Source organism: Parasteatoda tepidariorum, chromosome 11 (genome assembly GCF_982258835.1).
Source record: "Parasteatoda tepidariorum strain Cologne lab strain chromosome 11, Ptep-v5.0, whole genome shotgun sequence".
NCBI classification, from domain to species: Eukaryota; Metazoa; Arthropoda; class Arachnida; order Araneae; family Theridiidae; genus Parasteatoda; species Parasteatoda tepidariorum.
The window spans coordinates 56726512-56751083 of NC_141765.1; the positions used below are offsets into that span (position 1 = coordinate 56726512).

A 24572-nucleotide genomic window follows, 5' to 3' on the forward strand; every position below is an offset into this window, starting at 1 on the left:
TTCGACTCAGCCGACAGATGGCGCATGCGCATTCAACTATCTTCAAGATCGGGATCCTACGCAATTAAAAGTTGAAATGTTTTGTTTCGGTTAGGAACGGCGTTTGAAATTACTGTGGTAAAACCGGCATAACGCAACCATGACAAGACGTGAAGTAAGTTTTTATGTGTAATAGTTTTTGTTATTGTTGTTTATTATATAGATTTGAAGAATTCAATTACATTTAACGGTATATATTTCTTCATCGATAGTTATTTTTAAGAAAATCTATGAATAAGTTAATATTCAATTTAATTATAAGTCTAACGTATATTTGAAATTGATAGATTATGATAAATCATTTTGTAGTTAATTTATGCATAGTGATGAAGTACTATAAGTCTTTTAAATAATTATTCAACTATTAATTTATTTTACTCTTAAACTAGTTTTTTCTTCTGGTTGTGCATTTAATCGTATTTGTTTCCTTAATTCACAAAAACCAATGAATCCAGATCAAAAAGTTTGCTGCCAATTTTAAGCTTGTAAGGTCTTTTTATATCATCCATGCAGGCTTTTTATTTCTTTATATTAATTTTATCAATAAATCGCAAAGATTTGGATTCAAACTAAATTGTTAATCTATTCGCAAAAGTCATTGAAGAAATTTTAATTTAAAATTTATTTATAAATTACAGAGCTGGCAAATTAGTCTTTACACTATAGTTGTATTGACCTTGACGATATTTTTTTCCAGCTCTACGTGTTTTTGAAAATATTTCATGTTTTATTACCAGAATTTTTAAAAAAAAAAATAAATAAATGAAAAATGAAATAATAAAAAAAAATTCATCTTTTTACAAAGTTTTAATGGGAAGGCATTTTTTAATTACACGCAATTAAAGTCTTTAAATGAATCTTTTTTCGAATCTCGTTACAACTTGTAGAAGATTAACTAGAATACAAAAAAAAAAAAAAAATTAGGTTTCTAGTATTCAAAATGAAAATTTTCATTATAAGATTTATAGTCAAAAAATGATTTAAATAGATCATTTTTTGACTAAATATGTTTAGTTATGATTTGCTGAAATTTTAACCTACGATAATTAATCGCATCATAATTCAATTCCAGCTAGTACATTCCTTGTGGAGAAAAAAAGACTTAAAATTTCAAGTTGTATTAAACTTTTTTAAGATTTTTTTTTGTGCCAATTCTATATGCAGCTTGTCTGAAATTTTATTAAAAAGAATGTTTTATTATTTTGAGAGAGAAATTCTAAACCGTCTTTATTAAGAAAACAACTTCATTTTACCATTTCAGAAGACAGAAAAACCTTTATAGTATGAGCAAGCTCTTAATTTATATTTTTCGGTAGAATTATGTCAAATTAAGATTTCATGTTATGTAGTAATCGCAAAAGTTTTCTATCAAAAAAATTTGTTAACAAAAGGCCTTATAAGTATTTTAACAGGAGGAATAACAAAATTTTTTTATGGAAACAATTGTCCACAATATTTCGTTTTCAGAATAGTTTTAATTTAAATTTTTTCCTTTTTCGAATAAAAAATGCAGTCATGAGACACTTCTTGTATTATTAATTGTTGTAGAGTTATATTTTCTACGAAATGTTAAATTTGAAATTATTTTTAACTTATTCTCATATGCTACCGCTTCCCCCTTTTGAGTTCACTTTCTTCGACGAAATATGGATTCTCTGTAGAAATTAGTACTGGCTTATTGTCACTTTTGCAGGCTCGAGTCTGCAGACCTAAAATACCAGAATCTGCAAATATTATATTATTTGTTCTTTCTTTTTTACCCGAATTCTAGATAACTTAAAGTATACATCAGGTAAAAGTTGTCTAGGTAAAAAACACGAAAGAAAAAAATTCCTGTCACCATTCTAAAAAACAGAAGGGGGAGGGGAGAAAAGTAAGTGGATTAAAATTTCATAATGCCGTAAAACGTGCCCAATCCTGAAAACTTATATAGCTAATGAGTCTGACTGAGTATACAATTCTTTATTTCTTATTTTTATTTTAGCAGCTCTGAATTTAAGCCAAAAGGAAATTAAGATTATTTCCAAATGTTATTTTAAACAGAAAAAAACGAACTTTAAATAATGAAAGTGTCTTTATTAAAACAGGTTTGTCTGAAGCTCAACTTACAATTAGTTTGTGAATAAGGAAATACTGTCAATGGAAATGCCAATTTCTATTTTATTTTGCAATTTTAAGTTGAATTACGAGTTGATAATCTTCTTTTCTCACTTCCTTAAATATATTAAACAAAACGAAGTCTATTAATTTTGTTTTGAATAAATCTAGACGGAACTAAAAAACACACACAAGGAATTATTTTAAGGGAAATTTGGGTCCATCAGTGAACCCTTCTCAAATTTTTTAGATGACTCGCAAAATAGTTATTGCTGAAACGCACTATTCACAAAAATGTTCTTTTGGAAAACTTGATCAATAACGTTTTTGATTCATAATTTTTAAACTCCGTAAAAGAAAAAAAAAAAAAAAAGCTTTCTCCCCTCAAAATAGGACCTTTTTTCAACACTCATTAAATTGAGTAGATTTTTCACAATTTCACATAACCAGGCATTGCACAAAGAGTTACAGATCACAGGCTATTGTGATCTGCTAAGAACCTCCCTGGCTTATTTAGGAGTTATATGGAGTTAGAAGTCTGAAATGAATATATATATATATATATATATATATATATATATATATATATATATATATATATATATATATATATATATATATATATATATATATATATATATATTAGTTAAATTTATTTTTTAAGAACAATAAAAAAAATATTTAATTTCAATCATTTAATTTAAATTAATTTTGGATTTTCAGCAGAGTTTTATACAAAAAAAAGTTCAATTTTCGATATAAATCTTTCATTCCTTCACTGAATTTCGCTTTCATTCATTAGTCAGTTCTATCTAGAAAAAGTATGCAAAATCTCAAGAGATTGCTTCATTTGTTTTTGAGACGTTTCCAACTGTTTCAAAAATATTAGTAATTCTGAGAAAAACTGTCGAATAAAGAGAGATGTTTCAAAACTCGCACTGTCATTCTTCTGTAGAGTCGATGAACTTAAAACATTGAGAAAATAATAACGCAGTATCATTATTTTTTTTAAAAAAAACCTTGCTTTTTTTAAAAAGTTTCATAATTTATATTACACATTAAATCAATGCATTAGGTTAGTCATAAATCCCGTGATCTTGTTTTGAACTTGGAGCAATATAATAAGTCGCACTTTTTCCAAAGCTGGTATTTTTACATCTAACTGTTCACGTAAATGCAAGTTTCCAGAATTTCCTCAGAAGCACAATACACTTTGTTTCACAATTATAGGCACAAGTACGAACAGTTTATGAAAAAATAACTTATTTAGAAGCATGTTACATACTAAAGAATTCAGTTAATTTGTTACTTTTATGACTATTGTTATTATTATTTTTTTGCAAAATATTTTAACAATACCTAAATTTGCCGTTCCAGAAATATAGACACTAGATGTTTTACATTTAAAAAAATTATAATTGCTTTTTCATTATTTATTTCGAAAACATATTTTACCATTGGTAGAATTAGATTTTCTGCGTATTCGAAAGGCAAATAATACCAGGCCTTTGCATTCGCAGGTTATAAATCTTTAAAAGGACACTAATACTTTAATATTTGATTAAAACCACACTTTTGAAGTGTAAATTAATTAAACTACAGTGCGAATTTGTGTTCTATTTTGCTGAAAAGGGCATTTCCCAAAAAGTTGTAACGACATTAAATTATTTTCCGAAACTTACGCGTAGCGTTAATGGCACCCAAATAACATCCCAAAACTTCAGAATTTTTTTCAATGTCATTTCGTTTTCTTAAATTCTCAAAAGCTATTTTTTATTCATTAAAAAATAAAAACTTTAAACAAATAATAACTTAATAAATAATTGCTTAAAGCAAAACAAAGTTTTTCAAAACAAGTATTTTGTTTTTACATTCAACAAAATATTTCCACTTACTTTCATTTGCGTGACATCGAAATAATTTTACTTTTATGATGAAATATTTAAATGGTGCAAAATTGTACCACACGTCATTTTCATTTTTGTAATAAATGGTTAATGATTTTTGGAATTGTTTTCTAATTTTAAGTTTGAATCTTTTCAATTAAAATAAAGCAGTAAATTTAATTTTAGATTACAAATTATTCTACGGTAAAGTTCGAAAGCTAATTTAAAGACTTACGTAAAATATGATTGCAGAATTAACATCTACTGTAACATTACGTGACTATGACTACTGCCCTGAGCGGAAATATCTATTTTCCTGTTACGCCGGATGTCTATTTAAATTCCTTGCCGTATGATTGGCACTTATTTTGTACGTGATTAAAAATTTTGACACATATCTTTATTCATACACGATTCAGGATTGGGATTTCTTCATGAGCGGGGACGGGGTATAGTTCACCTCAATTATAGGTTGCATTTCGTATAATATACCCTAATATTTCTGGCAAATAATAATAAAGAAAAATACGAATCAGCTATTTAAATTAAGATAAATTAAAAACTTAACTAAAATGTTGAAAAAAAATTAATCATTTAGTAGATAAATAGATAAAAAAATTATTTTCATGTGTGAAATCTTCAGGACAATGGACGAAATTTAGGAAACTGAAAATGACCCATACAATTGTAAAATGCAATATGTTAATTAATGAATTTGATTGCGCAATTAAATGATTTGAATAAACAAAATTTAATGTAATTCTATAAAAATAAGTTTTTTTCCATCTTATTATTTTTTTTATCTGATTTCATATTACTTATCTTAGTTTCCTATAGAAATTTAAAAACATCGAATCACATCTAAAAGTTCGTTTGAGTATTTATATTTAAAGTGTATTTGATTATAAAAAATGTATGCTCTTTGAAATCGTCAATTCATTAGGTGGTTTGTTGTGATTAAGATGGGAGCATGCGATTTGTAAATTTAATTGTTATATTAAAATTTGATTATATTTTACACCACTTTATATCATAAAATAATATCCTGCTATAATTCTTTTTTAACCAAAACATTGAAAGACACTGTTTTAATTTCTTCTAAAATTCATAAATTAATTTTTGTTTCCAATTTTTATTATTTTTCGTTTAAACATTTATTAAATCGCTTGACAATTAATGCTGTCCTTTAAAGGAGATTGCAATTATAAATCGTTTAATGAAAAGTTTTAGTATTTTATATATATTTTTTAAGGAAGTTTCTTCCTCCTGAATTGGAAGAAACCTATTTTTTCTGGAGCGGCTCTTTCCATTGTGAAAGAAAATTGACGTCAATGCCTCTAAGACCTGAGATCAAAAAAGTTTATAATTTGAAAATTAAATTTTATTTTTCTTTAAAACCTAATTTATTCACATAAAAAAAGGTTAAACCACTCAAAACATAACCAAAAAAAATAAATTTAGTTTCGTTTTAGGGAGTTTACTTCCGGTTTTGATTTCGTCTGTCAATATACGAAAAAACTACTATAACTTCATTTCTAAAATCCAGAGATCAAAAATTTAGAGGATTTTGAAAAGCTAATGAACTGCAGTTTAAATATAGATAATAATACTAATATTTCGTCGAAATTGTTGATTTTCACCTAGTTGGATTCCTTAACTAAATATCATTAATCCATGATTATTGCATTCTGGTACGAAAAAAAAAATTTAAAAAGAAATTGAGAAATAGGTCCTTTTAATTCTTCAGAGAAAAATTTAGTTAATTGTTTAGATAATCTTAATTGATCGACACATACTTTTGTGGTTACAAATAAAATAAGTACTAATACATAACTGTAAAGTACTCTCGGAAGAGCCTGTTATCGACCAAATCTTCAAAACCAACGGTATGATGGTAGTAATGTTGTAAGCATAGCGTACCGACCGCCTTTACATCATAGAAAATACACATCATTCTGAAACTAAGTTGTTTGGGCCTTAAGTTGCCTCAGAGGATGAAACCCCAATTCTTCGCAACGACACTGCCATTAATGTTAATTTACAATGTAATATAAAATTTATAAAGTTCCCAGTATAAGAAGATTGAAAGTGGAGCAAATTCCATGTTTGGATTTTTGCTTGTTAGATAACGATGGAGGTGAAACAGAAATCGAAACAATTTTTGATTAATTATTTAATATATATGTGACTCAGCTGTATTAATTGTTATTTCCAGTCTAAAACCTTACTGAATCGTTTAAAACCGTATAATAATTCTTGTTCGCAAAACAAACAGTTGACAGTCCATGAAATCCTTTAAATATTTTTCGGCTTGTGTTATGAAGTTGATATTCTGCCCTTAAGCGTCTAGCTGGCTTTAAGCACGATTTAGCAGGTGAAATGTGATAATAAGTGCAATTATAGTTCAAAGGTCAATATATTTTCAAATGATATATTTCGATTACTATAAGTTGTTTGTATTTCGTTTTAATGAAAGGTATTTCAAATAAAACAATTTGTAAAAGCTGTAATGTTAGAAACGTATTCTTTTAGTAAGGCAAATATATTTACATACCTGCCTTAGGCAATGCTTATGCTAAGATCTTAATAATTGATATGAATCCCCCTCCTTTTAAATCAACTGAAACTTACGGTTTCCCATTGAAAAGAAAAGATTTCGCATGTTTTCTGGATCGATATTTAAAAGCTCTGACACAACTTTATCTCAAAATTATCTTTCACTGCTTTCTGCATTGTATTTGCAGAGAAGTAGAAGTCGTCCTGATTTTCCAAATAAGTTTTTCTTTCTTAGATTTTCGATCAAATATTCATATATATATAATTTTTTTTTCTATACAAAATTCCCATTTATGATAAAGAAAGCATAAAGTGGAACATTTCAATTTTTGGTATTTCGTCATAATGTGTCAAATTCTATACATAATGTAAGTTATGTGAGCAAGTAAATTGTTTCACAGAGAAATTTTGTATAAGCCAAAATACAAAACTTGAACGAAATCAAACGAAAAATTGAGTTAAAAAAATTTAAAAAATGCATGTTTTTTAAATTATTATTCCTAAAGAACTATTAGATTCCGTTAAAATTTTTGATTTTGATATTTAAAATTACTTAGCTTGAATCTATATAAAAAATTGTATGCTTACAATTCAAATTTTTTTCGAACATTTTTAAATTTAATTACAAAAAAAATGTAATTTTTTTTTGCATGGAACTTTCTTTGAGTCAACTAATTTCATTATTGTGTGCAAACAATTTAAAGTATCTTAATTAGTTACAACAATATTAAAAAAGATGATATAAAGAATTAACAAAAGTGTAACTATGCTTCCTGATTTACCTATGTGACCATAATACGTATACTCCCCTCAGTTATCCTAATAAGATGTGATGGCTCAGGGGAAAGAGCGCTCGCCTTCCAATGAGGTAAACCGGGTTCGAATCCCAGCGATGGCTTGTACCGACCACAGTTCTGACGTAAAATATCCTCGAAGGTAGACGAATCATGGGTTAGTCCCTTGCCGACAAGCTAACCGTGGGTGGTTTTCCTCTCCATGAACGCAAATGTGGGTTAATTCCTTCAAAAAGTTCCACGAAGGCAAATTTCTTCCTATGCTTGATTCACGATTTAGCAGGAATTTCCTTGTCTTCTGGATTGGGTTCAAAATCACAAGGCTATGGAGTTTAACACTAGTAGTCATAAACCCAAAAATCGGGTCTGTTGAAAGACGGCTACAAAATAAAATCCATCCATAAAGAGTGTTAACTCAAAATACGTTTGTGTCCTGAACGTTTTGTGTTTCAGTACAAGCACGCAGACACGTGAAGAACAGAGAAATAATATTTTGTAAGTGTTTGCAATAGTGTTATTCATAGCAATACATATTAGAAATTTCACTGTCTTTTTTTCTTCTATTTTTTGTTTACACAATTTTAAATGAACTAAAGTCTTGTTTTTAAATCCTTTCTAAGGAAATTAAATAACCATGCATAGGCGAATAATTTTTTCTGACAACTTTAATAAATATCAGAAGTTGTAGGAAAAGCTCGCTAATTCCCTGCACGCAATAATAGGGTTTTATGTACGTTTTCGGTGAGCAGCCAACAGGGAGCTTAAGACCCCCTAGTATTTATATATAGCCTAGTATTAATATAGTATAGCCCTCTAGTATGAAAAATTGTTAATAAAATATTTTGAAAAAGAAATAAAATTACGAAAAGGTATAATTTCGTCGTCAGCTTACATGATAATATCCGCAAGAAAAAAGTGTTATGCATTAGCTTCTTTACGTGTTATGGGTTTTGTTGCTAAATTTTTCCAATTATTATTAAAGTGTTTTTCATAGATGGCCGAATTGAAATGTAATTTGCATCACTGGCTACGGTCAGTCTGCGTAAGGACCGAGGGTGTGCGGTATTGGTCCTCGTTAAACTGTTCTACCGTAAAGTGCTCGACTTCGCGTGCAGGTCGTCGGGCTACCGAAGCGGGGGTGCCATCCCCTCTGCAGAGGATCAAAATTGTGATCAGCACGTCTTCGGATCATCCTCAGGGGTGTTTCCCAGACCGTCGCCAATAGCCCATTGTGAAGCTCTAGTGCGACGTAAATTAACTATAACTAACTGAAATGTAATTTGCTTCATATATTTTTTTACCAATTGTTTTATACAATAAAGCTTAGAGCACATTCATTATATTTCTTCTTAACAATTTTTGTTGAATGTTAGATTAGTATAGCTAATTTTAACACATGCTTATTATATTTTACTTCATACCGGTAAGTTTGTTTTCTTTCATCTGAAACTCACTTAAAAATTTTTTTTAGAGGCATAGACGCATTATTAAGAGAGATTTTTATCTTATAATTATTCTTTACACTGAAATATCTGTTTCGCTGTCGTAAAGGAATGCGTTTTGACGAGAACCTTTACGCTTTTCCATCAAATTTTTTTTATTATTTTTCTAATGTTTATATATACAACAAAATGATCTATTACGGTTTGATTGTTGTCGGTGCATTTTTATTGGCCGGAATTGGATCCAGTTTTCCCATATTTTTTGGTTGTCATCAACAAAAAATTAATAAAAGACAAATCCCTAATTTACAAGTATTTACCTGTACTGCTATTATTAGCATTTTGATTTTGAGAGTTTTTTAAATTAAGAATTTAAAACTAAGAAAATAGTTTGTTTTTTTTAAATGTAACTCTACATTTTAAGATAGCTCTATAAATCGGTGTCTCAACCTTATTAACCATTTTACAATTATTATTTTTTGTGCAAATTGCATTAATATACTATTATAAATTACGGTTCAAGAGATTCGTCAAATGATTTAGAACTTAACGAACAGCTTCCTATACAATGTGATGCATGCTAAAAATGCATTTAATAGATCCGTCTGTTTGGTAAGCAGAAATATTACATTACGGTTGCGAACTCATCAAATTTGTTAAAACAATATACTTTCAATTTTAAATATTATTTTAAGAAATGATTACTTAGAAAAATTACTTACGTTCTATTAGAATCTTACTGGAAATTTTTAGACGTGAGAAGGGGGGGGGGGCGGCACAAGCAGACATAATTCTTTTTAGTACACAAATAAGAGGATAATTTCAACCTTCGTTGAAAAACTGTTATCTCAAAGAAACAATTATCTCAAAACAATCGAGGTTGGTGAGCGGCAGCGAATAGGGAGCTTATGTCAACTAGCATTTATGTATAGTCTAGTATTATTAAAGTATAGATCCCTAGTACGAAAAATCAAGAATAATAAAATATTTCAAAAAGCCGATAAACAAAAAGATATTATCTCGTCGTCAGCTCACACGATAATATCCGCTAAAATAGTGCTTTCTAATTTTGTATTAATATAGCCACAGCAAAATATATCAATGCAATACTTACTATATATAATAAAAACTCTGATATGACAATGGTATTTTATTCTTTAGAGAGAAACTGAAAAGCAATGTCCTTTGGACGCAAACATTTATGCTACCAGAAAAACTGTTGCTCAAGGTATGTTGGATATTGCCCTTTTGACTGCTAATGCTTCACAATTGAAACATGTTCTTGCTACTGCTGATACGCATGACTACTATTTGATCAATCTGATTCTCATTGGATCTTCCATGACTTTACAGGTAATAAAGTTTATTCTAAAATGTAAAGGTATTGCAAGAGAAAGTACTTAAAATTGATCTAAAACGAGTAATAAATACATATATTTTTTTTGTGTGTAAGGTTTGTGCATAAAGGCATATAGAGTTTATGATAATATGTACAAAAATCTTTATAGGGGGAAAAGTTAAATCGTACATTTAAATATAATTTTCTATTTCTTTTTTTTGTAATCAGAGAGTCAGTCCTAGAGAAATACTGAAGTATTTCTCTAGGGGTGACTCACCATGTTTTGGTGGCTTTTTGATACCTATATTTTTCAGGATGAAACAGCAAAGCGTTCAGCGATCTAGAAAAATGTGACTGGTTTTCTGAACACTCACACTTAATACATATCAACAGGGCCGTTTTATCCATTAGGCACTGTAGGCAACTGCCTAGGGGTCCTGTGCAACAGAGAAAAAAATTGACAATGTTTCTAAAACAGTAAAAATTTAATTCGAAATTTCAATGACGATTGTCTTGCTCTGTACATTACATCGACGCTATTTTAGTACATTTCTGAACGCATTCCAAATTAGATATTAATATTATGGTAGTTAGTTCATATATAACGCAGTAATATAATCGCAAGCAATTTTATCGCGGTAATTTTAACGCCAACTAATCAGATGACTATACAGCAAGAGCAGCTTTTTTAACACAACATGCTTGAAAAACGAAACTTTTCCAAATTGAAATTAATTAAAAACTGTCTTCGTTCAACTATGTCTCAAAACCGTTTAAATTCATTGGCCATAATGGCAATTGAAAAAGATGTATTGGAAAAGGTTAACTTTCAGGATGTCTTGAACGATTTTGTAACAAAAAAAAGTTAGAAGAGTTAATATTTAAGCTTATTGTATGATTTTTTTTTTAATGCATATATTAATATTACTTATATTCTTTTCGTTTGATTCAATATTTTTATTGAATAATGTGATAATATACCTATGCAGTAAGAAACAGCGTAATTATGAATAAAGTGTTGTGTTAGCGAAAAAATAGCCGAGCATTGCCTAGGGGCCGCGACATGCATCAGCCGGCCCTGCATATCAATTGGCTTGCAAAATCAGCGTTCAAAACTTCATGGTTTACTCTAGGTTTTAATGCACTCTTCCCCCCCTCTATATTTTGAATTGCCGATGTAGGTGAAACAGAATTTGTCATGGGAAATAAACAGAGGCGAGTTATCTGAAATGATGCTATTCAAGATTTTCTGTTGGGGGTAGTTAATATATTGTTGGGTTAGATTACTTTGAAAAGCAGCTGATTTAACCGTGCGTATGCACTGTGTTGCTGTAAAATTCTTTCTTTTTTTAAAAAAAAATATTCGGTTGAAATATTAATCCTTAACTGTGCTGAATTTAATTATCCGACAAATTACAAATTTGAGTACTAGTTGCCTTCGCATTAAGGAAAATTATAATATTGAATTTAACCATAGAATTAATTTTAATTAAATTGCAAATATGACAACAATAAAATTATTTTTGCCGCCATATATTCGACATTAGTCCCAATTAGTAAAATTGCTAACTACCGCAGCACTGTGGTAGGGGAAAAAACTGGAGAAAAGTAGGTATAAAAGGCCATTTTTTTTCATAGCTTTATGCCCATAGAACAATGTAATCACAAAGAAAAAAATTTCAAGATGGGGGGAAAACGGTTATGTCCATGAAAACTGAATTTGATTAAAATAAATTTTAATGTTGGAGAATTCTCCAGGAGAAATTAGATTGAAATCGTAAAAATAAAAATATATACGATTGTCACGAGTATTTATTTATATCCCTCAAAAATTTCAAAACAAAATTTACGACTTTTAACGTTGGAAGAAAAATAAAATTTGAAAAATCAAGTTTGAAGAGAACGGTTTTTTGCTGAAAAATCCCTCTCTCTCAGGGAAAAACCGATTTTGCACTCTATTAATTTGTCGAAATTCAAAATGCAACAGAAGACGATCCAATTATTTTTGTGAAAAATTACTATTCTGTCCCCCTTGATCTTCATTTTTGAAGGTTTTTTTCAATTTAAAAAGACGTTAACATTTTGGAAATTTTAACAATATTAATTTTTAACTTTTTTTTTTTGCTCCATTAACTTATTGTGTTGAACGACAGATAAATATAACGGAAAATCATAACAGCGTATATTTTTTCTCCCAACAATTATTAAAAATATTCTCCGTGCACTTGATTCCAGCATTTCAAGGCCGGTAAACCTTACAATTCAAAAAGAAGAGTTTGAGACTAATTTGACTGAGCTTATTAATAGAAAACAATAGTTTTGAAAGTTAATCTGACAGAAAATACTTATTTTAGTATTAATTAAAAGTATACAACCCTTTACTGCAAAACATGAAGTCTTTTAATAATTTTGCAAACGAGCAACATAAACTAAAGCTGATTCAATTAATAACTTTTTGGAAGATAAATTCAAAAAAATCTGCAATCATAACCAATCTAAAAGAACAACAGCATATAGCAAAAGTCTTATTATAACTACGCTTTGACTTATGACTCGGATTGTAAGTTTATCACAGGAAAGAGGACCAAAATTCGCGGAAGATTCAAACGAAACTTTGAAAATTTCAACGGACCACAAACATACTAAAGAAAAATAAATTATCTATATAATATGCACCTGCATGCACTGAGGTTCTTTATATCGGGATTTTTATATGCATAATTGATAATTATACATTATCGACCGTGAATTTTCAGAAAAGTAATAATTGCTGGAAAAAAAAATACAATGCGCAAATCGAAGCTGTTTGAATAAATTCGCGGATTTTAGGATATGGTAACTTACGAAAATCATTCCAGAAATTTGCGACGCGATAAACTTGCAATCCTCATAACTAGTTTTCTTTCAATTCAGACCACTGTGCGCCTATTACATGGCTGCGTTGGACCGTAATGGTTAAGATCCAATTTTTTTTCACTATGCTTCATAATTTACTCCCTTTTGTTGCAACATAACAGAAAAAAAAGAGTTCGAAGAAAACACTCTTAAATTATCAGTGCTCATTCGTCTATACCTGCTAATTATCAAAACTAAGCATTCATACAAGCAAATTACTTTACACGAAACCCATTAATTTTTTATCACTGCATTAAATCTAAGTATTCGTATTTTTTTGTACAAAATTGATGCTCTACAAATTTTTAAATTTGTACACATCAAGTTTTATGCTATTTATTATAAATAATTAAATTTCCTGAATAACAGAACTTGTAGTTTTTGGAACCTCAATTTTAGAGGCTTAAAGGGAGATGCATAATTGATTTTTTTTTAATAGTTTAATATACTGAAAAGCTCAATGCTACCTTTATAGCATTTTATAAGTACATGATGTGCGTTAATAAAAATTGTTCGTAACTGAATACCAAGTTTTATTTTCACCAATTATTTTTTAAAATTCTGGAACTTAAAGACACAGATAGCTTAAATCATAGTGCAAATACATATATATATACTTGTTGTTGAAGTGATAATGTTCCCCACATTAGCTACTTAATCTACAAAGTATTAGAGATCGAACTAGTAAATTTAATGTAAACTCATGTATATGTTAAATGTGAATAATAAGATAAAAGAAAAAAAAATTCCAATAAAGGTCTGCTTGTTTTAAAGAAAATTCAGTCTCTTTTTAAAATAAAAATCAACTCTTTTGCAGCTCTGGTTATACCTGAATTTTTTTTTGCTGCAAGATTTCGATAAATGCAATATTAGATGATAGAAGTGCATAATAGAGTAATGTGATTAAACTTGTATGCCATGAAATCTTCCAAGTAGTACTCAGACCTCAACAAAAATTCAATTTTGACTGGAATAAAAACTGGACATAAAATGTTTCGTGAAACAGGGTAGGGTATTCTGTAATCACTGCTCTTATCCTATATTTTAAAGTTTCTTTAAAAAAAGTAGTAAAAATGAACATTGGTGGTCGTTAATAATTGATATTTAAGTAAGGAGAAACATTAATGTTATCAAAATCTAGCAATTAAGGACGGCATGATTAAAAACAATCAGTTTAATTGCTAACTTGGTGTTTCTGGAATCACATTACACATCCTTTTCATTTCATCCTGCAATCAAACATGTTTTGGTGTCTTCATTCTTGCTTTTCATATTAATAATTTGTTTGGTTTCAATAACTTTCTTTTTGTGTAAAAATTGTAATTAAAATGTGTACATTTTTTTGTTTTGACTAGGATTTTAAAAATATACGAAAAAGTGATTACAGAGATACCCGGTTTAAAAATTTTCAATTAGTAATAGTTACCTCTTTACAGGTTTTAGTTGGAATTCTTTTGGTGGTAGTTGGACGGTGGAACATTAACAAACGAAAGGAACAAAACATTGCTAACATAACAAACAACATAATTGTCATCATTATCTTCTTAATTACTGTTGTGAATGTACTCATCACTGCATTTGGAGATGATGAGCCGGATTATGTAACAATCCGGCAACAGTGGGCTGATCCTAACAAAATTATGAATGATCATTCATATCAAGACAGAGAGCTGAAAGCAACTGGAACATTAAACCAATAAAATAATGGTATTAAGGACTTAACTGTTCTGAGCTTAACAATGAACTTTGAAAATGTTGTTGAAAGTTGGCAGATTTTACCTTCAAAATTTTTATGGGATCTTTTCTGACTAATATTAGTGTTATTTTTTAAAAAAAAATTAATTTATTAGTGTTGTTGAAATACTTTCACTCTGTTATGTCAAGGATTTTATCATTTGTAAAATAAGTCTGTTTTTCTAACTCTTCAAAATTATTATTATTTTTGATAATGAACAATAAAAACTGTGATTTTTTTTTCTGATGTATTGTAAAATTTAGTGTGAGATTATTCAATCGACTAACTTTTAGACTACCAGATGAAATTAACATGAACATCTCAGTTGTCCAATTTCTGAAGGGACTAAATTAAAATACATAGTTACAATAATTTTAAAAATTTCAAATTAAAAAAGTCTTCCATCAGCTAAATATCTGCAAAAATATTTTTTTCTTAGGTTTTTTATTTTAGGTAAATTTAAGTTGATGATTCATGCATTTATTTGTTCGTATTAGTGTGGACTTGAAGAAATTTCTAATTATTGAAGGAGCACATACACACTGTCCCCACACAGTCGCATGAAATTTAACCTCTTCTTTACACTTAACTATAAAAACTATCTGCTATTAATTAGGGTGGAGAACATTATAAAAAGGCAAGACCAAATTAAGGGGGAGAGGACCGAAGCTCTGTCTGGGATCAGAAGTTTTCTCTTCAAGGGGATCACTGTTCATAGGAGTGAAAATGAGTAGCTTTTATTAAGTTTTATAAAAATTCTTAACCCTTTTGTTTTGATTGGTGTATTTAACAGGCATTCAGGCAATGCCCCGTGTGTGAAGTGTGTATTTTGCCCGCATCAGAGTTATACCATTTGATAACAGGCTCTATCTGCAACTAATATTTCATTGACATATATTAGATAAATACCACTAAAAGTACATTTTGAATGCGCTTATTAATATGTTACAAGTTTATTCTATGTGTTATACTTAGAAGTGAAGTATTTGTTAGGTATTAAAGAAAAATATAATATTAATCTTAAGATGCAATGAACACATTTTGCAGCATTCAGTGGAGCGGGCTGCTATAATGAAAGATTTAATGTATAATCTTTTATAGCATTCTTTTAAGGAGTGAAACTACATTGGGAATCTAAAAATATATTCTTTTAATAATAAAAAATATTCATACACATGTCATAAGATATAGGATATTTTCAAATGATATTCTACCAATGTCATGAGCACAATATTTAACGTATATCAAATATTTTGCAAAAAAAAAAAAAAAAGACCACAGTGAATAAATTTTGATTTAATGATCTGATCTTCCAGTTCCAGGACTTAATCATAATGACTCGAGGGCCTTACTTCAAATATGCTAGTAAATCAAGGTTGATGATATTTTAAGTTACAAAATTGGACACAAAAACCTACTTTCTCTGAATAAACATAAATTTTTATTGTGTATATATTTGGCTTTTTAAACGCCAAAAGGGTATTTCGTGATATGTCAAGAGCTGTTTAAGCCAATTGAAAATTTTTTCATTTAAAGATAATAAATATTTACTAAAAGTCAATTTTTGAATGGAATTATTTTATTTAATAATAGTAGATAAAATTTAATCTTAATCAGACTAATTATTCTATATGGTAGTGAGACCTGGGCAATTAATAAAACAGAGGAAAATAGGCTACTCATTTATGAAAGAAAGATCCTTTGGTCAATTTATGGAGCAGTTAAGAAAAATAATATCTCGAGAAGTTTATATAATCATGAGTTATACAATAAATATGGATTACCTAATATTTTGAGGGTTATTAAGGCCTACAGGATCAGATGGCTGGGGCACGTTTTTCGGTGTGAAGATTTGAACCTGGTTAAAAAAACTTACTTTTTCGAAAATTGAAAGAACTAGAAGAGGAGGGAGACCAGCTACAAGATGGTTGGACAGTGTTGAGGACTTAAAATTGTTGGGAATAAACAGGTAGAAAAATCTAGCTCAAAGTCTGGAGGCAGCTAATTAAGAAAGCGTTGGCCTGCACTAGGCTGTAGTGCTGACGAAGAAGATGAAATTTAGAATTGAAAGGTAAAGTACAATTTTTTACTTCTTAAGGAATGCAACTTTTAATGATAAAATACAAAATTTGAGTGAAATCGGTTAAATAGTTCCTGTGAAAGTTGTAAGTTTAAAAATTTAATTTCTTAGAAAGTATTCAACTAATTTCACTCAAATTTTGTATTTTGTCAAGTAAAATTAGATTCTTTATAATGATGTAATAAAATGTGTACCTAACAATTCAAATTTTTTTACTGTTATTTAATAAAATAATAATAAATATTTACTAAAAGTCATTTTTCTTCAGACCAAACTATAGAGACCATATTTCCCAGACTGCAGCTACCCCTTATATTTTGAGGCTAAGAAATACTAATCTGTCAAAAGAATGGTACAATATAATGGATCACTGTTTTTTGAAATAATCTAGTGTATGACAAAATTTATTTTGAAGGAATAATATCATTTTTTTAAAGAGTAATAACTCAAACAGTTCTGTCCCCATCCATTAATTTGAATTCATACCTTGCATATTTGATAAATATTCAATATAAATCAGAAAAATATTAACATATTTGTACAATAGTGAACATGTCCATAAAGTATTCAATATATATTAGATAAATACATGTAAAATTACTAAAAGTAATAATTGTAGCATCAAATAAATACCCGACATACACGTAGAATTATTGATATACATCATTTGGGTATCAGTATTAAGTATATCTGATGTTACAAATGTCTTTGAAAATATTCACAAAAGTGATAATTAAATGTTTTAACTAAAATTATAAATTTTTTTAGAGTTTCATTACTTATAAGTAATTACAAAGTAATGAATTTTCTAAACAAATTATTATTAGCCTATGTAACAATTTGATATATAAAAATAATTAATATATAAAATTAATTTGTAAACAAATATCATTAGTAAAGATATTTAGTTTTTTGAATTGTTAACAGTTAGAAAAGCTAGGGTTGCATAAGTTTGAAAATAAAAAGAAAAACTACTGGAACTTAATTTTATTAAAATTGTTATACACATGAACTTTGTTTTTAAGACAAACTGACATAATTATTTCTACCACTATATTTTTATCCTAAGGATCATAACTATATAATTATACAGTAGGGAACCGATTATCGGGACGATCGGGACCATAGCTATCCCGGATAACTGATTTTTCCGGTTTTCTGAATCGCTACAAAAAGCCGTTTTTTTAATAGTTAAACCAAACTAAATTTTTTTTTTTTTGTGGAAATAATCTTAAAAAGAAGAAAACACAATGGAGTAATACACTAATGATTATTTCCAAAATGATGGTAAGGTAAACATCTTTCAAAAAAGAAGGAAAAATCCTAAAATCTTATGAAAAATTTTTGTTTTAAAAAATGGCGGAAAAATTTATCGAATTTCGTTCCGGTTTTCTGATTTCCGGATAACGGGTTCTGTACTGTATTTTTATTAAAATGGTATTTTCTTTACATCTCATTTATACATATTAAAAGCAGGTCAGTAACATTTTTCTATGTAATTAACCTAGCTTTAATTAGAAAAATTTGATTTCAACTTCTTTATGGAGAAAAAACAATAAGAAATGACACTTTTTATCTTAATTTATATAAGAAACCTCTGAAAAAATAGATTGTAAAGCCAAAAGTTATCTAAGCACACAACACTGATATTGGACCAAAAGCTATCTACAACAAGTTTTAATTCATGAATTTTGTAATATTCTTAAACAAGAACAAGATTTATCAAAATAAAAATATGCTGGGCTGCATGCACAAAATCAAAATAGTAGATAATCAGGGTGGCCACTTAAATCAGGTTTTAAATTTCCTTGATTTTTCCAAGCAAAGATCTCATAAATTCCATGTCAGCATGTTTTTTTTTTCTCATATAGTGTAGGATGGATACAAGAGAAGGGTTAATATCATGAATTGTGTAATAATATATGCTTTTTTTTTAATAAATCATGTAGAAAAAATAATTAAATTAGATTTATTTTAACTTAGCAAGATTTTGTTTTTAATTTATAATGTTAAGGTACAACATTAATTTTTAAAAATTTAGATAGATGTGGAGAAAATATGTTTAGTTTGTACAATATATTGTCTTTATTGAAAAATCTTTTTAATGAGTTACTTTAAGTAGTTTTCGCACAAAGTGTACCCAAATGGCAAATAGAGAGTGACCCAAAAAACCTTGGATAACTACTGTTTAATATATTTTCATTAAAGCAAAAGAAAAAAATTCCAGGCAATTATAATCAACAAATTTTTATATTTATATACATTTCAATATAGAGCCATTTTATGGAGTATTTAATTATCAGCTCTCTTTAAATAATTCATAAATCCTATTTTCTTTAAACCAATGTCTAAAATCAAATGTTTAAATAATGTTATTTGTTTTGAATTAGCATTATTATTTTAGCATTATTATTTATTATTGCAAATGCAAAATTTCTTGTAGCATATTCAAAAGAAAAAAACTAGATAAAATTTTTCAAATTTTTATTCTTTTTCCTATTTTAAAGTACAACATTTAAAGAATTCCTATCTAACCACATGGTGTTTTAGTTTAGATTAGTTAATTGTTCTGTTTATTGTTAATTGTTAACATTAGAGATACCTTAAATTTATAAGAAATAATTTAAAATGAATTTCAAAATAAATTTTTATCTCTCATTTTTATCTTCCCTATCAAGTTAAAATTTGCCAATTACAGGTCAAATAACTGCTAACAACTTTTATCCTATTTACCTAAAAATTGAATAGAAAGTGAATTATTGTTGAAGTTTGCTTAGCATGTAGGTTTATTAATTCTTAAATTATTTTTTACAAATTGGATAAATAATAAATAGGTATCTCTCAAAAACAATAAACATTTAAGCGTAACAGAAACTGTTCAATTTTAAACCAAATCGAATGAATGTTTGTACAATGACGATACAATGTACAATCAATTTAATGAATTTAGTTCTACACAATCTAAATTTATAACAGTCCCAAATAGTTCCTTTACATCTGACATATCATTTAAATATTGTTTATCTCAGGGGGGGGGGACTGAGTTTTTCTTAGTGCCATAAGCCCTAACTACACCTTAGTTTGTATCAGCAAGATTTGGTACTTAACATCTGAATGCATATGACAGCCCTTTAGCAAGCATTTGTGCTAACCTAAGTATAAGCATGCGCTTAAACTCAAGAACGGTTTCTGAATATAGGCCTGAGTTGCGTTTCTCAAATATATATATACACAATTTTTTTTTTATCTAAATACACTTTTGAAGTTCTAAGTAAAATTATTTGATTTAAAATGTGCTAAATGAAATTAAATTGTTGCCAAAAGAATTAAAATTGAGTTGCTTACCTCAAATAACTAAAATAAATTTAAAACTATAAAAAACGTCATTGATCAATTTTATGTTTTAACATAAATAACTTTAAGTACAGCATACTTAAGCAGATTTCATTAGGTTATTGAGGTGAAATACATTAATGTAAATTAATCTAAAAGAATATTTATATGGTTCCTGGTAATATTTCACTTCATTTTATATGTTGATGAAAATAAATAAAAACAAATGCAATTGAATAAAAAGTAGTGGAGCTGGACCCAAAAATAATTAATTATAAATTCACTATAAAAACATTATTTTAAAAGTCAAAATAGACTATAGAAATAAGAGTTAGAATCTTGCTTTATACAGAAAAAGTAATTGGATTATGTTAAATCCTAGTGGCACAGTACAATTAATTATGTATTTTGGTGTCGGATGTAAAATATCAAAGCTGTATTGAGAATTGTTCTGTAAATCAAAATGTGAAATGTTTCTACACATCTGCGCAAGATAACCAGTCTTGTTACAATTTTCTTTAATTATTATTTAGTCCATTTTCTAATTTTAGTGTGAATTTTTGAGAAAAACTGCGCTTGTTAGAGATTCACTAGTAGTGGTTGTGGTTAAAAATTTTAAATGATATAGTCTTTCATTTAACAGCCTATAGCTAATTGAAAACTGATATTTATAAGTTAAAAGTCTTTATTTCTAAATCTTCAATTTTTTACCTTGAAAATGATACTTTGGTCGCTTTAAAATAACAAGTTTAAATGTCTGGTTATCTGGTTGACATTACTGTGGAATTGCCTAACTAGAAATTTGTACCTGTACAGTGTAGAACAAAAAAACAAAGTTTTTGTTTCCCTTCTTCCTAATAAACATAAATGAATAAAGTTTTATAAATTCTATGTTTATACATAATTTAACATGTTTCCCATACATTCCTTAGTTTTTGCCAGCTCATTCAGAATAAAAGGAGAAACAGTTATCACCTCTGGAATGTAAGCAACATTTACAGACTTTCGACATAGTCATTACTACACGATTCAAATTTTGAATCAATAATCAGATATTTATAAACAAAACAGTAAAATTAAATGTTAACATATAGTTGTGTCGTAAAATTTTTTTTTTAAAAAAATAAAATGTGTTATAAAAGGGTAAAATGAAATTTAAAAATTAGCATCAATTCTAATGATTTGCATCAAACATTGTCAGCAATCGTAAGACAATGAGTGATTGGTTGGCTTTGCTGAAAAAAATTATTTACCGATTTCATTGGATGGGAGTACAAAAGTTTTCTAAAAAAAAGTGAATAAAAAATCTATATCATTATAATCAACTTATTTTTGGAGAATTTTATAACGTTATTAAATAATTTTTAATCTGTCAAAAAATGCCCCCACAGCATCGGAACAAACTTGAAACTGAATAGATTCAGCCCACGAACTAGAAGAAAAAAAGCACCTACTTTTATAAACAGAAGCAAATGCCCTATCCCCTTCTTCCACCTTTATCACAATCTTTGCCTTTCCTAAACTACATAGCTTCCAAAGAGGTCAAAGGTTTCTCCATTCATTTAGCAACAATGGGAGAGTTTCATGTAGCATTCTAGTTTCACAGGGTAATAATGAAGCAAATTTCAAAGCAAGCAAAGTATTGCTAAGTTGATGTTACTTCAAATATGTGGCGATAAATTTTCATCTAAAAAAAGGGGGCACAACGGATGGTAAAATAATTTAAATTAAGAAAAAAATTCCAGCTTTTCTTTATAATTCCCTGATTTTTCAGTTTTTTTCCCATATAAAAAAATTCCCTGATAATTCCACGTGGGTGGACATACTGATGATGATGATTAACAACACAATGGTGATGATTAACACATAAGTTTGCAGTCACTATAGCACTACAATATGAGTTATAAGAGGACATGTTTCTTTCTCTCAATGAAATTAGATTCAGAAGGTCAGAGGATCAGGGTTGCCACTCAAATCAGGTTTCAAATTTTTCTGATATTTTCCAGGTAAAAATCTTAAAATTTCCAGGTCAATGTGTTATTTTTTCCTCATAAAGCATAGGATCGATACAAGAAAAATTTTTATATTATAAAGTATTTTATTTAAAATGCTATTTATCATCTTTGACTCAGGGAATAGAGTGCCAGCCTGGTCACCTCATGGGTATGAGGTAACCTGGGTTTGAATCCCAGTGATGGCTGATTAAAACCAATTCCACACACGGCTCACATTGTTGATGTAAAATATCTTCAGTGACAGACAAATCATGCCACCAGGCTACTGTGTTAGGTTTTCATCATTTTTCTCTCCATTTGACGCAAATGCTGGTTAGTTCATCCGAAAAGTCTTCCACAGAGGAAAATTTCGCCTAATACTTGATTTAAGAGTTTTTTTATCTTTTGGATTGGATTCAAAACTACAAGGCTGTTAAACATTAGTAGTCGTAAATTCAAAAATTGGGACAGCTGTTTGACGGTTATAAAATAAATATATCAATAATAATAAAATAAAATATATGTTTAGCTTGTAGAATATATTGTTTTAAATTGTTTTTGCAATTGGAAACCCGTACCTCTATAGTGCAGAACAAAAAAAAAGTTTCTTTTTACTTCTTTCTAATAAACTCATGTGAATAAGATTTTTTTTTAATATTTTATGTTTATTCATGATTTAGCATGTTTCCCAAACATTCCTTAGTTTTTGCCTGCTTGTAAGGGTAAAAAGAGAAACAGTTTCTGAAATATCATCTTTGGATTGCAAGCAACATTTACCAACTCTCGACATTGTGATTATTGCACAAATCTAATTTTGAATCAAAAGTTAAATATTTACCAACGAAACAGTAAAATTAAATGTTAATATATAGTTGGTTTTGAAAAGAACTTTTTTTTAAAATTAGAATACGTTATAAAAGTTTAAAATTAAATCAAGAAAATTAGCATTACTGCAATAATTGTTACGATTTGTTGACAAACATTTCTGTTAGAGATTATAAAAAAATGTGCGATTGGTTGGCTTAGCTGAGAAAAAATATTTCATGGATTTCATTGGATGAGAGCACATAAGCTTTCAGAAAAAGGGTGCAATAAAAATCTATTGTTGCTAAATTATGACCAACTAACTTTTGGAGAATCTTATAAAAGTTAAAAATACTGAAATATTTTGAATAATTTTGTCAAACAATAAGTAGAACGATAAATGGATTCAGTCTACCTACTGGAAGAAAAAAAAAACATACTTTTATAAATAGAAGCAAATATCCTAACCCTTTCTTTCACATCCTCCAGAATCTTTGTCCTCCCTAAACTGCATAGTCCAATCGACTCCCAAAGAGGTGGAAGGATTCTCTATTCATTTAGTAATTAGGGGTGAGTTTCAAGTGGGATTCTAGTTTAACAAGGTTATAATGGACCAAATTTTGATGCAAGTGAAGTATTGCTAAGGTGATGGTATTTCAACTGCTTGGCAATAAATTTTCCTCTAAAAGTGGGTATAACAGATGGTAAAATAATGTTAACTAAGAAAATTAATAAATAATTTAAATTAGTTAAATTAAGAAAAATAAAAGAAAGAAATTCAAGTTCTTCCTTAAAAATCCCTGATTTTTCCAGGTTTTTGTCTGAATTTTCCTGGTTTTTCCAGTATAAAAAAAATTCCCTGATAATTCCAGGTTTCCAGTTGAGTGGCGACCTTGATGAAGTATAAAGGTAATTCAACATCTTTATTAAGATCTCCGAATCTTGAAAAGAACAGTCTTCATACTAATGAAAAGGAAAAAAAAAATATTTTTCAGTCTATGTAATAACAAACAGCCATTTAAATCCTAATAAATTTATTTTAATACTACAAATAATAATTAAAAATAAATTAGTAGGTAGTTTAATTTTATTTCTAAATGGAATTTTAAAAAATACAATTTAAATATTGATTTTAATTAATCTCAGTTAAAATCATTTACAATAAAAAAAAGCATAACTGACATAATTGAAACCTTTATCCATCAGAAAATTAAGATAAGGTCGAGAAATTAACTTACTCGTATTAATAAATATCAAAAAGAATAAATTTATTTATCAAGTCAATGTCTCTTTTTTTTCTTTGTATACAATGACAATAAATATTAGTTGAGTATAATGTTATCCTTAAATGAGATAATAGCATAAAGTTTTAATTTTAATGTATTCTTGTATATATATATATATATTTTAAATATTAAAATTTTGTTTTTTTTAATACCACATTAGAATTAGTAAGTGATATTAAATATATATTAGTAGATATAATAATAGTGTTTTGTTTAAAAAAAATAAAAAAAACTTAAAATGATTAATAAACAAGTATGAATTAGCATTATTTTAAATCAGCTTAAACCAATT

The 24572-nt window shown here is 28.1% G+C and overlaps 1 protein-coding gene and 1 long non-coding RNA gene across 3 annotated transcripts in view; one reads left to right on the plus strand and one right to left on the minus strand.

The window, feature by feature from the left end:
- On the plus strand, positions 1–15029 carry LOC107445944 (ninjurin-1). 2 transcript variants are annotated; one of them, XM_016060461.4, is made up of 3 exons: positions 1–154; positions 9976–10167; positions 14485–15029. In XM_016060461.4, exons 1-3 carry the CDS (start codon positions 140–142, stop codon positions 14746–14748), a joined length of 471 nt encoding a protein of 156 aa, XP_015915947.1. In that variant the 5' UTR covers positions 1–139; the 3' UTR covers positions 14749–15029. The 2 variants fall into 2 exon arrangements, with proteins under 2 accessions (XP_015915947.1, XP_087010925.1); XM_087154799.1 differs by lacking the exon at positions 1–154 and adding an exon at positions 172–229.
- Positions 14872–24572, minus strand: part of LOC107445916 (uncharacterized) — a 25953-nt gene continuing 16252 nt past the window's right edge. The window contains exon 3 of the long non-coding RNA XR_001584323.4: positions 14872–23957. This is a non-coding gene — a long non-coding RNA (uncharacterized LOC107445916). The remainder of the gene's footprint in view (positions 23958–24572) is intronic.